This window comes from Trachypithecus francoisi, unplaced genomic scaffold, assembly GCF_009764315.1.
Source record: "Trachypithecus francoisi isolate TF-2019V2 unplaced genomic scaffold, Tfra_2.0 Lachesis_group3, whole genome shotgun sequence".
Classification (NCBI taxonomy): Eukaryota; Metazoa; Chordata; class Mammalia; order Primates; family Cercopithecidae; genus Trachypithecus; species Trachypithecus francoisi.
This window is the reverse complement of record NW_022681468.1, coordinates 13162493-13179676: the sequence shown is the minus strand read 5'-3', so window position 1 is coordinate 13179676 and position 17184 is coordinate 13162493. Positions and strand designations below refer to the sequence as shown.

General features: G+C 53.2%; 1 protein-coding gene across 3 annotated transcripts in view; it reads right to left on the bottom strand.

The window, feature by feature from the left end:
- Positions 1–6769: 6769 nt before the first annotated feature.
- PRIMA1 (proline rich membrane anchor 1) overlaps positions 6770–17184 on the bottom strand; it is a 71375-nt gene continuing 60960 nt past the window's right edge. For 2 of the 3 annotated variants that reach the window (XM_033191503.1, XM_033191502.1), the window contains exon 5: positions 6770–10007. In XM_033191503.1, the coding sequence (XP_033047394.1) occupies positions 9905–10007 (103 nt within the window). In that variant the 3' untranslated portion in view covers positions 6770–9904. Of the gene's footprint in view, positions 10008–14425; positions 14597–17184 lie in introns of all 3 variants that reach the window. The other variant, XR_004432327.1, reaches the window with a different exon arrangement.

Sequence of the window (17184 nt, the reverse complement as noted above, 5' to 3'; positions counted from 1 at the left end):
GAGCCAACTGAGATCTCACCACTGCACTCCAGCCTGGACGACAGAGCAAGACTCTGTCTCAAAAAATAAATAAATAAAGATTGTGATGATAAACTCTGTTAGATTTGGCCTATTGAGAGTTTACCCAGCCCTGAGGAAACTTGCCCCTAATTACTTGTAATCATAGCGACCAATAGGAGAGCCTGTCATATATAGCAATTTTGATATAGTAACCTGTTAATCTTCGCAACAATGGTGTGAGCAGACACTTCTATTATTAACCCCATATTAGAAATGGGAAAAGGGAGGCATGGAGAGATTTAAAAATTGCAGGAATCATTCAGTAAGAGATAGAGCAAAATTTGAATCTGAGTATTTTTACCTCCAAAGCCCAGGTCTGAGCTATGACATATTACCAATAGTTAAATGATAAGGAGTCCCTTGTTACTCCTGTGACCTCCAAGGCAACCTAGAGTCATTTAGTTCACAAGTTACTAACTGGCAGCCTGCTGGTTGGCCCTGGCCCAGAGCATATTTTCTTGTTTGTTTTTTTTTTGAGACAGAGTCTCGCTCTGTCGCCCAGGCTGGAGTTCAGTGGCACAATCTCGGCTCACTGCAAGCTCCGCCTCCCGGGTTTACGCCATTCTCCTGCCTCAGCCTCCCGAGTAGCTGGGACTACAGGCACCCGCCACCTCGCCCGGCCCCAGAGTGTATTTTCTTTGCTGAGCTTGAATTTCTAATTTCTTCTTTTGGTCTGGATACTTCCGGTGTAATATGCAGGCTCCAGCTTTGCTCAGTTCCTGCCACTGACCTCAGCCTCCAAAGCAAGAAGAACAACCCACGAGCCAATAGGCAAAAATCCTGCCACCTCTGGGCTGATTTACAAGGCCTGGTGTACTCATTGATTCACCTGCCTGGCCCTGCAGGGCAGTGGTTTTGCTCTCCACTTTAGATTGGCTCTCCCGTATTATGGGTCAAGACGGGTGGGATGTACCCAGCACCACTCAGCCGTGCTCTCTGCCCCCATGCAGCCCTTCCTTTCCCTGGCATCACTCCTCTGCCCCCACCTGCCCCTCCATATGCCAACCATCAGCCCTGACCCTGTTTCAGGCCACGGCTGTTCTCTCCAGCCCACAACCGTCCTGGATTCCTCTCACTCAGAGAAGCTGAGGTCAGGTGGGTGGGGCAAGGTGACCCCCTGGCACCACCTCTTCCCTGCAGGGTGTGCAGGACCTTTGTGGAAGTCACAGATTTGGCTGTTTTAGGAACAAAGAGCTGGCTTTTTAATTATGCAGCCCAGACAGGCTCCCCGCAGGTGGGTGGAGAAGGGAGCTTCCCAGGGCTGCCTGGCAGACGCCCTGATTTCCGCTCCTTGAAGTGCCCACTTGGAGAAGAAGGGAACCAGCAAGCAATCAAGCACGAAGGACAGAAACACTCTCCAGGTGAGGACAATCACTCTGCCCAGCGGGGTTCAGGGCATGGGGGGCTCTGCGGACAGCGGGGTGTGCCCAGGGCCTCCAGCTTGCAGTGCAGAAGCTGGACTCCCATGCTGGGCTAGGGTGGGGGAGGCAGGTAGAGGGGAACCCAGACAGGGCTTTGCAGCCAGGTTGGTTCTCAGGGTTGGAGTCTGGACTTTCTTGCTAACTTGCTCTCTGACCACAGGCAAGTCATTGAATCTCACTAAGCCTCAATTTCATCAACTGCAGAATGGAGATGGTAATTCCTCTCTCCTGTGAGGAGTGAAGGGAATGATGTCTGTCATGTACCCGGCACAGAATGGGAATCCCAAACAAGAATGGGAGCTAACCTTGATGAGGCACACCCTACTTGGTGCGTGCCTGGCTCTGTGTTAAATGCCTTGCAGTCACCCAGTCACGCAGCCACTTATTCTTCACATTGTAATGCCATGTGGCAGCTGGTGTTTTGCTGAAATGAAATCACAGCTTGCAATGGGCATTTGGCTCCCATTCTTCTGAGCGTGGTGCTCCCACACTGCTGGCTTCAAGTGGTGACTCACGGCTCCCCACGTCTCTGTGTTTGAATAAGCAACCGGGAAATCCTCCTCCATATGGCACGTTCTGCCAGCATTTGGATTTCACACCAGCATTTCGGTGTGAGCGCATGATGGGGTTTGGAATGGGGATACTATTTTGAAAATAATAAATGGATATGTTCTTTATTCTTCTCCAGGAAACCATGTGCCCATCTAGTTGCATGGATTTCCTGGGGCAGGAGGAGGTTGGGGTGTAGGGGAAATTCTGGCAGACAGGATGAGGAGTCAGACAGATCATCTCTTCAGGACCGCAGGGGATTGTCGGCAAAAGAAACGGGGAGACAAATTCAGGGGGGCACTGGGAGGCCAGGTGGGCGTGTCTTTACCTTTCCTCTTACGGGTGAGGGTGTTATAGAGATGCCTCGTTGAAAAAGCCCCAGGGAGCCCCGGAAGATGGTGGCACATAAACCTCGAAGCGCAGCATCCACAGCCCTCCCTGAACCAGGTGAATGTGCAGAGTTCAGATGTCCCCATGGGTGTTCAGGAACACGTGCAGAGGCCGCAGTCAGGAGGAGAAGGCTGCTTTAAGCCTGGACATGTGCAACTGGAGTGGTGGGGGCAGCGGTCACCCTTCGCCTAGAAAGGTCCAGGCACAGCCCCACAGTCACCTGTCCAGGAAGCAGCCCAGGCCAGCCCCTCTGCAGCAGAGACCTGTGAGAAGCCAGAAGATGCCGTGTGGCCTGAGCCCAGCTCCCCTGAACCAGGCTACAGACATCTGCTCAGGGGTAACCTGAGGGTGCTTCTTACAGGGAGCAGGCCCAGGAAGATGCCTCAATGACTAAGGGTCTATCTACAAGACACAGAGTCACCCAAAAGACTCTGGTCAAACCAGAAGAGGCTGCAATGCCATCAATTTGCAAATTCAGGGTTTTTATTCCTCTCCCCCCTCACACCCAATGAGGTAGGAACTCTGGACAGTTATATGAAATAAAATGCTATGTTTTCCTTTATGCCTGTGTGTACTGTGTAAAATGTATAACCCACTGTTAATTAACGAATATTTCCCATGCCCAGCACGTTTGGCTGTTTGGAGGGCTGGATATTTGATGATGAATAAGGCCCCCTGCTCCCACCATCTTACATTGTAATGGGAGGAGAAAGGCAGGTACACAGATGGGCAATTGTTCTTAGGGGGTGAGAAGTGCTGTATTGAAAATAAACTCAGGTGATAGAATAGAGAATGATGAGACGTGCTCAAAGACAGGCACAGGTGGTAATCAGAAAAAGAGCCACTGGAGTTTATCTCCCCCAACTTCACAGATGAGAAATCCGAGGCTCAGAGGGAAAGAGCCTTGCAGAAGTCACCTATGAAGTGATTTTGTTAGACCCGCGGGTCCCTCATTGCAGCTCCTGTGTGCTTCCCACGGCCGGGGAGATGCTTGGCTATAAATCCAGCTGGAATGGACCATTTAAAATCCAAAAGGACCTGTCTGGGTTGGAAGAGCCTAGAACTAACTTGTAGCCACACAGAGCTAGGTCTGAATTGCAACTCTGTGCCTTAACTGCTTTTTTCCTTTTTTCCCCCCTTGGTAAGCCACTGAACCTCAGTTTACTCATCTGTACAGTGGGGGTAATCTTCCTGCCTCCTGGGCTTGCAGGGACTATTAAAGAGACAAAGTACATGAAGCCCTGGGAAGCTGGCCCTGAGTGTCTCTTTATCTCCACACTGGTGTCATTGTCGCTGTGCACATTGTGGGGCCGTTGCCACCACCAACCTACCCCTGGAGGGCAGAGGTCTTGTCTTGCTTCCCTCTGTATCCCCAGGACACACCCCCGGTCTCCAGTCAACACTAGGATATGAGTGAACAGCCTCTGTCTAGGGACAGCCAGGCTCAGGCAGCAGAGGATAACCGACTGGGAATATCCACCAGAGATGGTAGAGAGTGGGAGCTCTGCATGCAGGGCTGTCTGTGCCGCCCAGGAGAGGAGGCATTCCTCCGGCTCTGTGCATGAGTGGGTTCATGTTCCATGTGTGTTCAGCGAGGAGGCTGCCTCTGAAGGGGACCTGGATAGCAGATGAGTGGTGGCCAGGCAGAACCTGGAGGGAGAGGTGAGCTGGGTAAGGACAGCGACGCCCAGCCAAGGGGTGGGCGTGGGAACACGAGGCTGGCAGTGAGTGTGGTTTGCTGGATGGTGGGGCGTGGGGTGGGGTGAGCAGTGAGGAGTGGGGCTGAGGAAGCCTCGGGGCCCGGGGCAGCTAAAGATGGGTCCACAACAGCCAGCAGGGTGGGCTTGAGTGCTCAGCTGGGCAGGCAGTGGTTGCGTGAAGTGAGGAGAAGCCTGAGGCAGGTGGAGAGAGGGAGTGGAAGTAGGGGATGGTATGGGGAGAGGCTGGGTAAGTGGAGGTGGGTTGGAGAGCAGATGGGAGGGCCCAGGTGGGACCCACCAGGTTGAAGGAGCTGGGGACCTCTGAGGTTTCCAGCTGGGGCTTCCGGTGGGGGAAGCTGAACTCCGTGTTCAGTGTGGCACCTGGCTTGTAGCAGAGCCTCTTAAGGATCTGGGGACTGACTGACTGGATGAACGTATGATGGAGAGCAGAAGGAGCCCCAGAGGAGAGCACGGAGAGGAGAGGAGGACAGGCTGGGAGTGCGGCTCCACCTGACCCCACAAGCAGGCGCTCACAGAGCTGGATCTCCCAGACAAAGGCTGCCATAGGCGCCTGGAGCGCAGGCTGTGGACACCACTTGTGCCAGACATGGAGACAGGGCATCCTCTATGTGTCACATGACTGGTCTGCTACTTCCTAAGTGGAAGGATGGTAGAGGAACAGGAAACGAGTGACTCAGTGGGGGCTGTCATGAGCGTGGTGATGTGGGTGAGTCTGCCCAAAGGTGAGGCCACAGCTCGGCCACGTTACTGAGCCAGGTTCCACCCAAAGCCAGCACAGCAGCTCACTCAGGCTGGCAGGACTGTCTTCTGTGATGTCACACCATAGTATCATGTGCAGGGAAGGCAGGAAGAAGAGTCTTCCTGCCATCACTCACTCCCATGCATCCAAGACAGTAATTCTGCCACCCTGCCAGGTGCTGGGCAGCGATGTCCTATGGGTCCTGCTGCATCTCCCACCTCACAGGCAGCAGCAGGACCCCAGAGCAGGACATGGAGCTGTAAGCCGGCCAGAGCATAGTTTGTCATGTTGGTCATAGGAGCTGTCACCAGTGGCCAAAGTCCCCAGAGATGTGAGGTGGAGACACTGGGCTGGCCCCTAGGAGGGCTCTGACACTGCAGCTGTGTGTTGATGGCTCTTGGCACCTGTATGCTCAGCTGATCACCACCTCCCTCTCCCAGGCTGGCCCTGGGTCCCCGTTCCCAGGCCCCTGCACAGGCAGGCAGAGCACAGCACATACGCCTGCCACTCCCTGCTGGCCTCCGGGCTTGCACCTGGACTGGGCGTGCACAGGAGTGGGTGTGAGTCCTGAGATGTCCCACTGAACCCTCACCAGCTTTCAGGCAGGCCCCAGGAGGGGGCAGTGGACAGAGGAGCCCTCACTATCACACAAGCTGTTTGATTAAGGACAACAGTGACAGTCATTGTAACGATGGCTGTCTTCTACTGCCTGTTTACTGTATGCAGGCCAATGGCAGCTCACAGAATCCCAGGCGTGAGGGGTGCTTATAACAGGAGTGCCTTTAAGAACTTCCATGTTCCCTCCATGCCCCTGATGCCTGGGACACAGGCCCCTCCCTCAGTTCCTGCACTGAGCTCCTGTTCCCTGGGCTGTGAGCCCAGTTGGGGGATAAACCTGCCTGACAGCTCTGGGCCCACAGGGCTCTTAGCTGTTTCTCACTGAGCTAACTCGGAAGCCCCAGGGAACCCAGGTGGGCGTGGGTGGGGCCCAGCAGCGCCTCATCAGTGCAGAGAGTGTGGGTTGTGGCCCCTTGCTTGTGCCCAGTGGCCGGGCCTTGTAGGCACCAGGTTGGGTTCAACCCCCAGCCCCATCCCTGTTTCCTGGTATGTGCTTGACCTTGACCATTGTGCTCCATCTCTGACCTGTCTCCTCACTCCAAAGATAAGGATGAGGTTGCTGCAGGGGCTACTTTTTCTCTTTTCCTACATCCTTCCTGGCCCATCAGATGGGCAGCTCTTCCCCATGGCTGCTTCCTGTGAGGCTTGCCTGAGGGTGAGCCTGGGGCGAGAAAACAAAGTAGCGGGGTGGTGGTGGGAGCTCAAGCCTGGGGGCCTTGTGCCCTTTGCAGCCCTCTGCATAGGGGTGCAGGGCAAGCCTCCCTTATCCATGCAACTGGCCAGGTAAGGGGGCTCTGCAGAGCAGCCTGTGGGTGTTGAGGTCTACACATGGGGTAGACATCCAGGAGGCTGACCCTGGCCACCGTCACCGTGCTGGTGTGGCTGGCTGACTCCTGCTCCCTGTGATTCCTGTGAGCACTTGTCAACTTAGGGTGACCTTCTTGTCCCATTTTCCCCAGATACCCCCGGTTTTAGCCCTGAAAGTCCCGGGTTCAGGAAAATCTCTCACTCCCAGGGAAACTGGGAAGGTTGGTTGCCCTATTCTCAATTAAGTCAAAGGTCAAGGTGGTGGGTGGCAAGATGAGGGACAGAATTGGCTTTTGAAATCCCCATAAATACCGACCTAGGACCATTGGGATGAAACATACAGAAATATCCCACAGCAGGTCCCCAGCCCAGCCCTGGAGTAGAGCAGGACCCCAGTGAAGGATCTCCCCGTTCCTCAGGCCCGCATTCTCCTTTCCCCCACCCCACAAACGACAACTGACAGGCATCTCTATATTTTTATTGAAAATAAAAAAGTCATGGTGCTTTCTGCCTCGTAAGTGGCATATGGACACCCCCAGTGCTGCCGGTCTTGCTTCCGGTACAAAAGTCTTAGCAGGAAATCTACCTTAATGGCTTGTTGGTGGATAAGACGGCATCAACTTGTACATTTGCCCATTGAGAGAACTCCCAGGAGCAACTGTCCTCTCCCCAGTACACGCGGCACATTGCTAAGGCAGATTTCAGGATATTCATTCATGCATAACGTATCTCACACTACCTGGGCAGTTTAGCTCATACTTTGTACAGATGCAGAGTACAGTAGCTGTATTTATATATATATATATATGTAGAGATCTCTTAAATATATATAGCTATATATAATATATATGTTTATATTTTTACACCTATTAGTCTTTCTTCCAAAACTTCCTTTAGAAACTTCTTAGGAACACCTGAAACCTCTGGGAGATCCTGTGATCTGAGTTGCAAAGTTGTGGTCAGCCGCGAGATGGCTGGAAAAGATCTATTTGAGAACATGCGAAGGGAAGCGTATTTCATTCTTGACATCAGGGCTTGGACTAGCCTGAGAATCGGTGTGTGTCTAGAGACTGCCGGCTCATTTTAGATACAAGTTCTAAGCTCAAATACTAGGCCGGCATGGTTTTAAGTACGCTTATGTCTCGTAAGCTCAAAATCTAGTGCGTCTCCCTTGCTGTGCCATGAGATGTATTTTTTGAATGGCCGGTCTTGGGTTTGGGGTGGGGTGTGGGCATTAAGTGAATATTTTGAAAAACTAGGCTCTTCCCTTGGTTTTTGCTAGCTGGAGTGAGAAGGGATTTTACAAGTCCAACTGAGAGGGAATTTATGTGCAGACCAGAGCCCTGGATGCGTCAGTGGCTCAGGGAAGAGACAGGCCCCAAAGCGTGGTGATGGCTCAGCTGATTCCTTGCCAGGAAGCCTTGCCTGGGGCTGGAAGATTAGGCTAACTGCAAAATCCAGGCTTCCTAGGTTTAAGCCAAGGTAGGGAAGGATGGGACCAGGTGAATGTGCAAAGCTGGGCTATGCCCAGCCCCTTCAGGCTGCCCAGCACTTCATGATCCCTTAGCCAAGAACCTCTCCTCTTGCAGAAGGTGCCCTCTGATCACTCCTGAGCTTCTTGGACAGCCCAAGGCACGGGCACTTTCTCATGGTTGCAGCACAGGGTGGTGTGTATTTAGGGCTAAGGTCCTGCCCAGGTGTCTGCTTAGGGCACAGCTTGGGGGTTCAGCAGGCACCAGGAGGCTGAAGGCAGTGGGGGACAGTGCCCTGGGGTGGGGTCTGCTGGGTTTCCCCCTTTGACCTGCTGCTGGCCCACATCCTCTGGCCTGTTTGTCACCTGGCTCCGCACCTCAAGAGCACTGTGAAGTACCAGCCAGGCCAGGGGCAGGGGCCGGCACTATGCTGATGCCCAGGTGTCCAGGGGAAGCAAAATTCAAATCCAAACCCCAAACAAGTCCTCAAATAGAAGGAAATGAGGAAAGAAGAAAAATCCGTTATGGGAGGGTATGCCCTGGGCCTGTCCTCAACCTGCACCTGCTGACCTGGGCAGGACAATGACACACAGACAGCTCCGTGAGCACTAGGACTCTGGGACAATGGGCATTTTAAGGTTTGGCCCAAATGGGGACCAGTTTTCAGGTGTGTCTATCTTCCCCGGACTTCAAAGTCTCACCGGTAGCTTAAACACCTACCAGAGGAGTACACTGGAGGTTTAGGAGGCAAATTAGGTCTTACAGGGCTCGACAGTGGAACCATTCAATGCATTGGGTTCCTTCTGAGCACATATGTAGGGGCAGTGGGGAGAGCCACAGGGCCAGGAGTTGCCCACTCATTTTCCAGGAGATGCAAAATCATCCTGTCTCCATGGGCTTCCTGATGTGGCCCACAGGGAAGGCAGCCACTTGGGAGATAGGCCAACCAGGCAGGGGTTACCAACCTGGAGGACTCCTCTCCTCCTGTCCCATTTCATCCCTTGATCCTCCAACCACACTGGAGGGCTCAGTGCTTCTATAGCATGAGATCTGTTTAGACATTGATAGGAAGACACTGGAAGAACAATACCTCCTTCTTGGTGACTGGGGCTCGGGGAGGGTAAAGTGGGGAGAGGATGGAGGACTCTGGAAGAGGGCCTGAGTACAACAGTCAGGCCTCAGGGGACTGTGGGGATATCCAGCGCCTGGCCAGCGTCAGCCTGGTACAGCATGCCCACAGTGGATTTGGCACAAGTAGTGGCCTCTGCCGACTAAGGCAGGGCCTGGCTCACATAGATGCATCAGTTCCTATGGGGTCAAGTGTGGGGATGAGTCTGAGGACAGGTGCAGTGGCCTCTGCCCTTGCCCAGTGGCCCTGGGCCGCGGGTTCAGTGAGTCGTTTTGCCCCTGGAAGGCCAGACACTGCCCCCGAGTGTAAACGCACTCCTATGTCTGCTCAGGAGGGGATTTTGCAGGCTGGGCTCACAGCCCTCCGTGGTAGGCAGTCAGGAGCCTAGGGTGTGGGGTGTCAGTGGGGATAGGAGGGAGAAGGCAGGCCCTGAAGATTGACAACAATTGCAGATGGGGTGATGAACAGATGTGTGGGAAGCACCTTTGAAAGGGGACGTCTGTCTCCTGGCTGTGCCGATGGCTTCTGTTGAGAATGTGAAGAGAGGAGCAGGCAGGCTTCCTGGGAGGAGGAGAGGTTTTCCGGCAGGGAGTGGGCCCTGGACCATCTTTCTTTTGGCTAAAGGGGGATGCCTCCCTGCCACAGCAGAAAGACAGATCCCCCTGGCTTCGCCAGTGCGCACGCTTTAGACAGCAGCTGGGGGCAGTCGACAGACCAGACACCAGACAGGGAGAAGGATGTGGAGGGCCTGGGGTGGGGACTGCCCAGGTGCTGCATGCAGCATGAGCCGGGCTCAGCCTGGTGTCCGAGCTGCCTTGGCCCGCAGGCTGACCAGGGGCAAGCCTGGGAAGAGAATGGTTTCTCCTTCGGGAGGCTCGGGGCCTGTGAGGCAATGAAGTCCTGGACAGGCTCAGAGTTAGCTCATGTCCACCTGCTTTCCCATGTCCACCAGTGCCACCAAGGTGTCCCTCTGGCCAGCGGGTCCAGGGCCTGCAGACTCACACCACTGTGTTGTTCACATCTACTCCTTTGTTGCTCTGCGAAGTACTCATGGGATACTCAGCAACGCTGGTGCCATTTTCGTCTTTTCTCAGTGGTTTCCTGGAAGTGCGGGGAGGGGACAGGGAAGGCAAGGGACGGGGAGGCAGGGACATCATTAGTTATCAATGATGGTGGGGTGTAACCTCCAGCTAGCATCCCTGCTCCGTGAGAGTGTCAGAAGGAAGCCCACAGCTCTGTTCTTGGTTAGCATCCTTGGGCTTTTAGTCCTTGAGGGGTTAATCAGCAGCTGGACGTGCTCTCAACTCAGGTGTCATGAAAACCGGGGCACAGTTGAGAGGGAAAGAGGGGAGCTATTAATGATGAAACAGGGACAACAGGTATGAGTCAGGGCTGTTTTGGACAAACAAGAAAGTGTGTTCAGTCTAGCACGGTCAAGCTTTGACCGATCTCTTTGATCAGGGCAAAGTTAACAGAAGTGCTAGGGGGTGAGTTCTGCAATCTTCCTCAGTGTGGGCAAAGGCAAATGCAAAATGTGATGAAGCAGATGGTGGTAGTGGTGATGCTGGTGGTAATGGTGGTGGTGGTGGTGGTGGTAGTGGTGATGCTAGTGGTAATGGTGGTGATGGTAGTGGTGATGCTGATGGTAATAGTGGTGGTGCTAGTGGTCATGCTGGTGATGCTGCTGGTAATGGTGGTGGTGGTGGTGATGCTGGTGGTAATGGTGGTGGTGGTAATGGTAGTAGTGATGCTGGTGGTAATCGGGTGGTGATGGTAGTGGTGATGTTGGTGGTAATGGTGCTGATGGTAGTGGTGATGCTGGTGTTAATGGTAGTGGTGATGCTGGTGGTAATGGTGGTGGTGGTAGTAGTGATGCTGGTGGTAATCGGGTGGTGATGGTAGTGGTGATGGTGGTAATGGTGCTGATGGTAGTGGTGATGCTGGTGTTAATGGTAGTGGTGATGCTGGTGGTAATGGTGGCGGTGGTAGTGGTGATGCTGGTGGTAATCGGGTGGTGGTGGTAGTGGTGATGATGGTTTTGGTGCTGGTGGAGGTAGTAATGGTAATGGTGGCAGCAGTGATGATGCTAATAATGGTGGTGATGATAGTGATGGTTAGGGTAATGGTGGTGGTGATGGTTGGGTTGACAGTGGTGATGATGGTGATACTGGTGATGGAGGTGATGATGGTAGAGAAGGTCATAATGGTGGTGGTGATTGTGATCATGGTTATGATGGTGGTGGAGGTGGTATTGATGGTGGTGATGGCAGTGGTGGTGGTGATGATGATAGTGGTAATGATGATGGGGTGAAGATGATGGTAACGATGATGATACTGATGGTTTGGGTAATGGTGGTGGTGATGGTTGGGTTGACAGTAGTGGTGATGGAGGTGATGATGGTAGTGAAGGTCATATTGGTGGTGGTGATAGTGATAGTGGTTATGATGATGGAGGTGGTATTGGTGGTGGTGATGGTGATAGTGGTAATGATGATGGGGGTGGTAATGACAGTGATGGTAATGGCAATGGTGGTAGTGATGATGGTGGTGAATGTCTACACTAAATTAGTACACACCAGTGGTTCTTGAACACTTTAAATTGAGCCATTTGAAGCTCATTGCAGAGGGCCCTTAACCCCAAAAGCGGTTTTTCCTATTCATATAAGGCATCAGGAAGGCTGGGAGTGAGGCTCTGAGAAGGCTCTTGCTCATTTGCTGGGGTTTTGAAATTATGGTGTACTTTTGGGCCTGGCTCAAGTCTCACTTCCTCCCTCCCTCAAGTTCAGCAGAGCTCTGGCCCCCAGCCTGAGTATCTGTATCCTCCTGGTCTAAGCCACATGCTCTCTGTAGCCCAATTCCATGCCACAATTCTGCTATCTCATCCCCATGGGGCAGTAGCCCAGCCCCCTCCAGGGTTCCCAGGGGTGCCAAGGTTGAGCCTGGATCTGCCCTTGCTGGGAGTTGTCCAGAATGGACATTTATGGTCATTGTCATAGGCCCAGGAGTTGATTGCTTCTGCCTTTTCAAATGTCCCCAGAGCCTCCCCAGAGCCATAGTCAGAAGAGCTGGTGCCTGGTGATCAGCTCGATGTCTCCAGGACAAAGCCATAACTGAGTGAGTTCAGGGAAGGCAGGGTCTGTGAGGGGATCATTAGCAGTTCACGGGAAGAATGATCAGGCCTACTCAGAGACTACACGCCGAGCTCAGTCTGGTAGTGAACTGTTCCCTTTTCTCCTGCAGCAGAAGTAGCTCAAAACATCTGCTAAGCAAGTCAAGTGCACTCACTCCAGGTGGTCAAGCCCAGCCACTGCAGCTTCTTCTAGGAATGCAAGAGGCAAACCCACAATTCCTCCCACAGTGCATCATGCTTTGTGCAAAGCACTGTCAGTCACAGAGATTTCCTTGTCCCTTCTCTCAGTGGTCACCTGAAGAAGCTAGGCCTGGAGTAAGAGATTCATTTCATGGGGAAACTGAGGCTTAGGGAGGGCTTAATATGCCCAAGGATGCTCATCTGGTTTGTGGTGGGGCCAGGACCACCACTCACTAACACTGTGTCTTGGCCAGACATTTATCTTCCCATTATTATTATTATTATTATTATTTTGGAGATGGGGTCTTGCTCTGTTGCCTAGGCTGCAGTGCAGTGGCATCACCACAGCTCACTGCAACCTTGAACTCCTGAGCTCAAGCGATCCTCCAGCTTTAGCCTCCTGAGTAGCTGGGACTACAGGCGTGTGCCACCAAGCCTAGCTAATTTTTAATTTTTTTGTAGACACAGGGTCTTGCTATGTTGCCCAGGCTGTTCTTGAACTCCTGGCCTCAAGTGATCCTCCTGTCTCGGCCTCTCAAAGTGCCAGCATCTTCCCATTTAATCAGCATTCCCAGCAGGTATTCCCCTATGAGCTCTGGGATCTCATCAACTTGGGAAAGTCTTCTTCCACTCTCCTCTTAGAGATTCCGCAGAGTCCTCCAAGAAGCCTGTCTCCTTTTGCTTTAACTCAGCATATCCCACATATGAATCTGAGAACCCCATTTACGTAGATGCTAACAGATACTCTCTGTTTACAGGCCTCAGCTGTGCTACCTTGTTTATGTCGGGATCCATGGGAAATGATGGACTCTGTAGCCAAGCTCTGCCCTGGGCCTTTTGCTCCCTCTGTCCCCTTCATCCCCATTCCTGTCCTACCCACCCCTTTCCAGGGAGCCTTAAGCAGCTCTGATGTTGCCAGGTGTGCCTGACTTCTGACTCCATGAAATCCGCATGTCCTGGACAATTTGTGGCAGTGGCATTTTCTTACAGTGAGATCCTGTGCTCCTCCAGTGAGGCCGCTGATGGACTCAAGTGGGATAAATGTATCATGAATATATGAGGGGAAGAAAGGACATCAGCATCAGGATTCCAGAAAATATTAACAGGCAAAAAAGAGTCTGGACCCAAGCCCACGCTGCATTCTCCTTAATAGATACTACATATTGGGCTTAGGGCTAAAATAAAAACAATTGCAACAGGTCCAGATCATGGGAGATATGGCTTAAGGGTCTTCTAGGGTGGATAATGAAGAAATGAAGGCGGCGGCTTGGAGCTCCCTTAGAAATGACTAAACTTGGAGGGCTCAAGGTTTCCACCCTTTTTAGGGGAAGGGGAGGAGGTCAGCAGGATTTCTACTGGCAGGAGGCAAGGAGAGAGTTCTACAGTCATCCTGTCGTCTGTGAGGCCCCTTCGTACTCGCAGGCCCCGGGGAAGAGGTGGCTTGGAAGAGCTAAGCAGGAAGCGAGTCTGGGGGGAGGATCCTGGAAGCAGGGTGAGAAGGGGGCCCAGGGCCTTCTCAGCTGCTCAGCCAGTTTCCCAGATAGGAAACAGGCAGGCGGGCTTGGCAGGGGCTGTTTCTGGCAAAGAAGGCACCTGTGGCAGGTACGGGCCCCAGACAGGAGCATTCGGGAGCCTGTGTATGGTGATGGGAGAAGGTGGCAGCCGAGGGCTCTCCTGAGAAGTGGCCATGATCTGTTCCCCTCTTGCCACCAGAAATGAGTCCCCAACCACTCTGATGTCTGGACTGTTGCTCCCAAAGCCTTTCTGGGATTCACTGGAGCCCCAAGGAAGTTGGGTGTTCCCTAAAGCAGAAGATGGCTCCAGCTCTGCACCTCCCCAACTCCACCCTTCCTCCAAGCACGGCACTTCAGGGTGACACTGCGGAAGTGCTAAGAGGCAGATGCCAAGGCTCAGTAAACCCTTATCCCACCACTTTCTGGCCGTGTGACCTTAAGCAAGCTACATAGCCTCTCTATGCCTCAGTTTCCCGTCTTTGAAATGAGCACAATAGTGGTGTCCATTTCATAGGTTTGTTGGGAGGATTAAATGCGTTAGTCCATGTCAAGCACTTAGACAAGCGTCTGGCATACCGTAAGTGCTCCATAAATGTTTGTTAGCTCTCAGTACTGCTGGGGAAAAGGTGTCAGCAGGTAGCTGGCCCCACTGACTGGCAACAGCCAAAGTTCTCTAGTCTGCACAGACTTCCTACCTAACGCGTGCCCCGTGGGGTTCCAGAAATGCTAGAGAGAGTTGTTAGGACCCAGCCTGACTCTGCAGCTCTGTGAGTCAGCTGAGGCTGGTCTCACTAAACCAAGAAGAGGCATTTCCACCCTGGTCCAGGCAGAGATGGCCACAGAGGGCTCCCTAAATGGCATGGTTCCTAGAAACCAAGAGAGAGGTTAGTGAGACTTTCCCTGGCGGCACCCAGGATTCTTGCCTGTAGGAGGATGGGCTCTGTCACCTCGGGACTTCTCGTCCCCTGCCCTGGGCTTGGAGGGCAGCAGGTCCCCACATTCCCTGCTCAGAGTGCCATGCGGACAGCTCCAGTTGCACATGCCAGCAGCCACGAGGGGCCCCTGCAGAAACCATGCCTCCACCAGCATCTCTGGCCTGGGCAAGGAGGGCCGGGACCCAGGTATCCCTCTTAGGCCCCGCTGACCATGATGTGACAGCCTCTCCCTCAGCCTGCTGCTCTGTGGGGATGGAAGAGATGGAGGCAAAGAACAGCTCTGGGAGTCTGAGAAGGGAGGCTCTCTTCCTGCCTCATGTGCCCCTGGGAGAAGTAAAAGTTAAAGGTTCCGGACTCACCTCTTATGAAGGCATTCATCCCCCCCAACTGCCCATGCTTAACACCCCCCACACCCATACATATACATGAACCTGCATAACACACACAGGCACATATACATAGACACATGTACACATGCACGAATCCACACATACACACGTATGCAAACACACACATGTACAATATACACAGACACATGTACATATGCACAAACCCATACAAACATGTACCTACACACACATGTATGCACACACACACAGGCACATACGCATAGACACATGTACACATGCACAAATCCACACACACACACAATAGACACACACACGTACGCAAACACACACATATGCAATATACACATAGACACATGTACATATGCACAAATCCACACACACACAAACAGTATACACGTACACAGACACATGTACATATGCACAAACCCATACAAACATGTACCTACACACACACAGGCACATCCACATAAACAAACGTACAAATCCACACACACAAACAATATACACATACATGCAGACACATGTACATATGCACAAATCCACACACACAATATATACACATACACACATGTCCCTACACACATATGCACACACACGTGCATATGCGTACACACATACATATGAATACACATATGCATGCACATGCCTATATACATATATCCCCACATTCATATACACACACACTCAGCGTTCCATGATAAGACTCCTCTGTAGACCTCAGACTTCCCCGAACCTGGGTCAAGAAGCTGAAAAACGCCTGCTGTCACCATGAGAAGCAGCAGCCCCACGTCCAGCCTCCATCGTCCAGGCGGTGGGAGACAGGCATGCGGCAGACGAGCGTCCTCACAGCCAGTGGGACCCACTGTCTGGGCCATCCCCTGGGATCACCTGTCTGGCCGCCTCTGCTGAACTGTGGCGGAACTGGCGCCAGTGCATTTCTCATGCTTGCATCCTCCCCTCGGAGCTGTGGGCTGAGGGGAGCAGAGAGAGCTCCGCAGGGGGAGGGCCTTCTCACAGGTGTGACTCTCTCTCCCCTTGAGCACCGCTCTGCAGCCTATGATTTGTTCTAGGGCAGAGCCCTTCCCAGCCCCGATGCTGAAGAAAGGATTGCAGGGTAACGCACAGAGCCCTGGACAGGGGACCTCCAAGGTAGCTCAGACCTCGGTGACTGTCCTTCAAGCTGCCGAGATGCCAGAATCATGCTGGGGGATGGAGATCCCTGCTGGGGATTCTGTGGGCAGAAGCGGCCCAGACGGTGTCTGTCTCACTGGGGGTCTGGGCATCCGCCTCCCTCAAACTCCAGCGACAATGCCTCCCTGCCACCCGCCTCTGTGCTGGGGATGAGGGGGCTGGGGAACACCTCTGGGTAGAGGGGCCTTCGGCTGAGGTCTGGTGGGGGTTTTATACAGAACAGGTGGGCACAGGCAGACACATATGGGCATGCCTTTGGACACCAGCCCCAGGTCACAAAACCTCCTTCACCTTGTCTTGCTGTCATAAAACCTCCCTTCACCTTGTCTTGATGTCACAAAAGGCCTTCACTGGTAATGGGAATACTCAAAGCCATCTGTTCCTCCTAGAGGCTGGGTTTCCAGGAGAGACCTGCCCTGATCTCCTGGGCGGTCATGCCCCACCAGGGCTCCCCTGCATCCTAAGCTTCTCAGCTGTCCTGAGCCAGCCCAGCCCAGCCTGGTCACCATGGGCACTACAGAAATGCCCAGCACAGGGGCTCCTGAAGCAAACCAAGGAGGTTGAGAGGGTGTCTACCTCAGCGGTCCATCCCCCTCCCCGGACTCCCCAACCTCAGGCACAGGGTACCTCTCTTCATGGGCAAGATTCCTCCACAGGTGGCTCCACCTCCAGGGTCCTATGGGTTTGGCTCATTTGAGTGCACAAAACGGACTCATATGGCCCAAGGACGCTGGCCTCGACCTGGTACCAGGTTGGCAGTCATCTGACCAGCAGTACACAAATGAACAGATTGCAGCAAATTAGGAAAGGAACTAAGACAGCAAAGAACCAGGTGTTGAGGGAGAGAATAGCACGAGGCCTGGTAGGCTGACAGGTCACCAAGGTCCAAGGGGTGAGAAGGACCCTGCCATGAAAGGAGCAGGACAGAGCCAGGATGGAGGCCGTGCAGCTGGAGAGTCCAGAGCGAGGGCAGAGAGG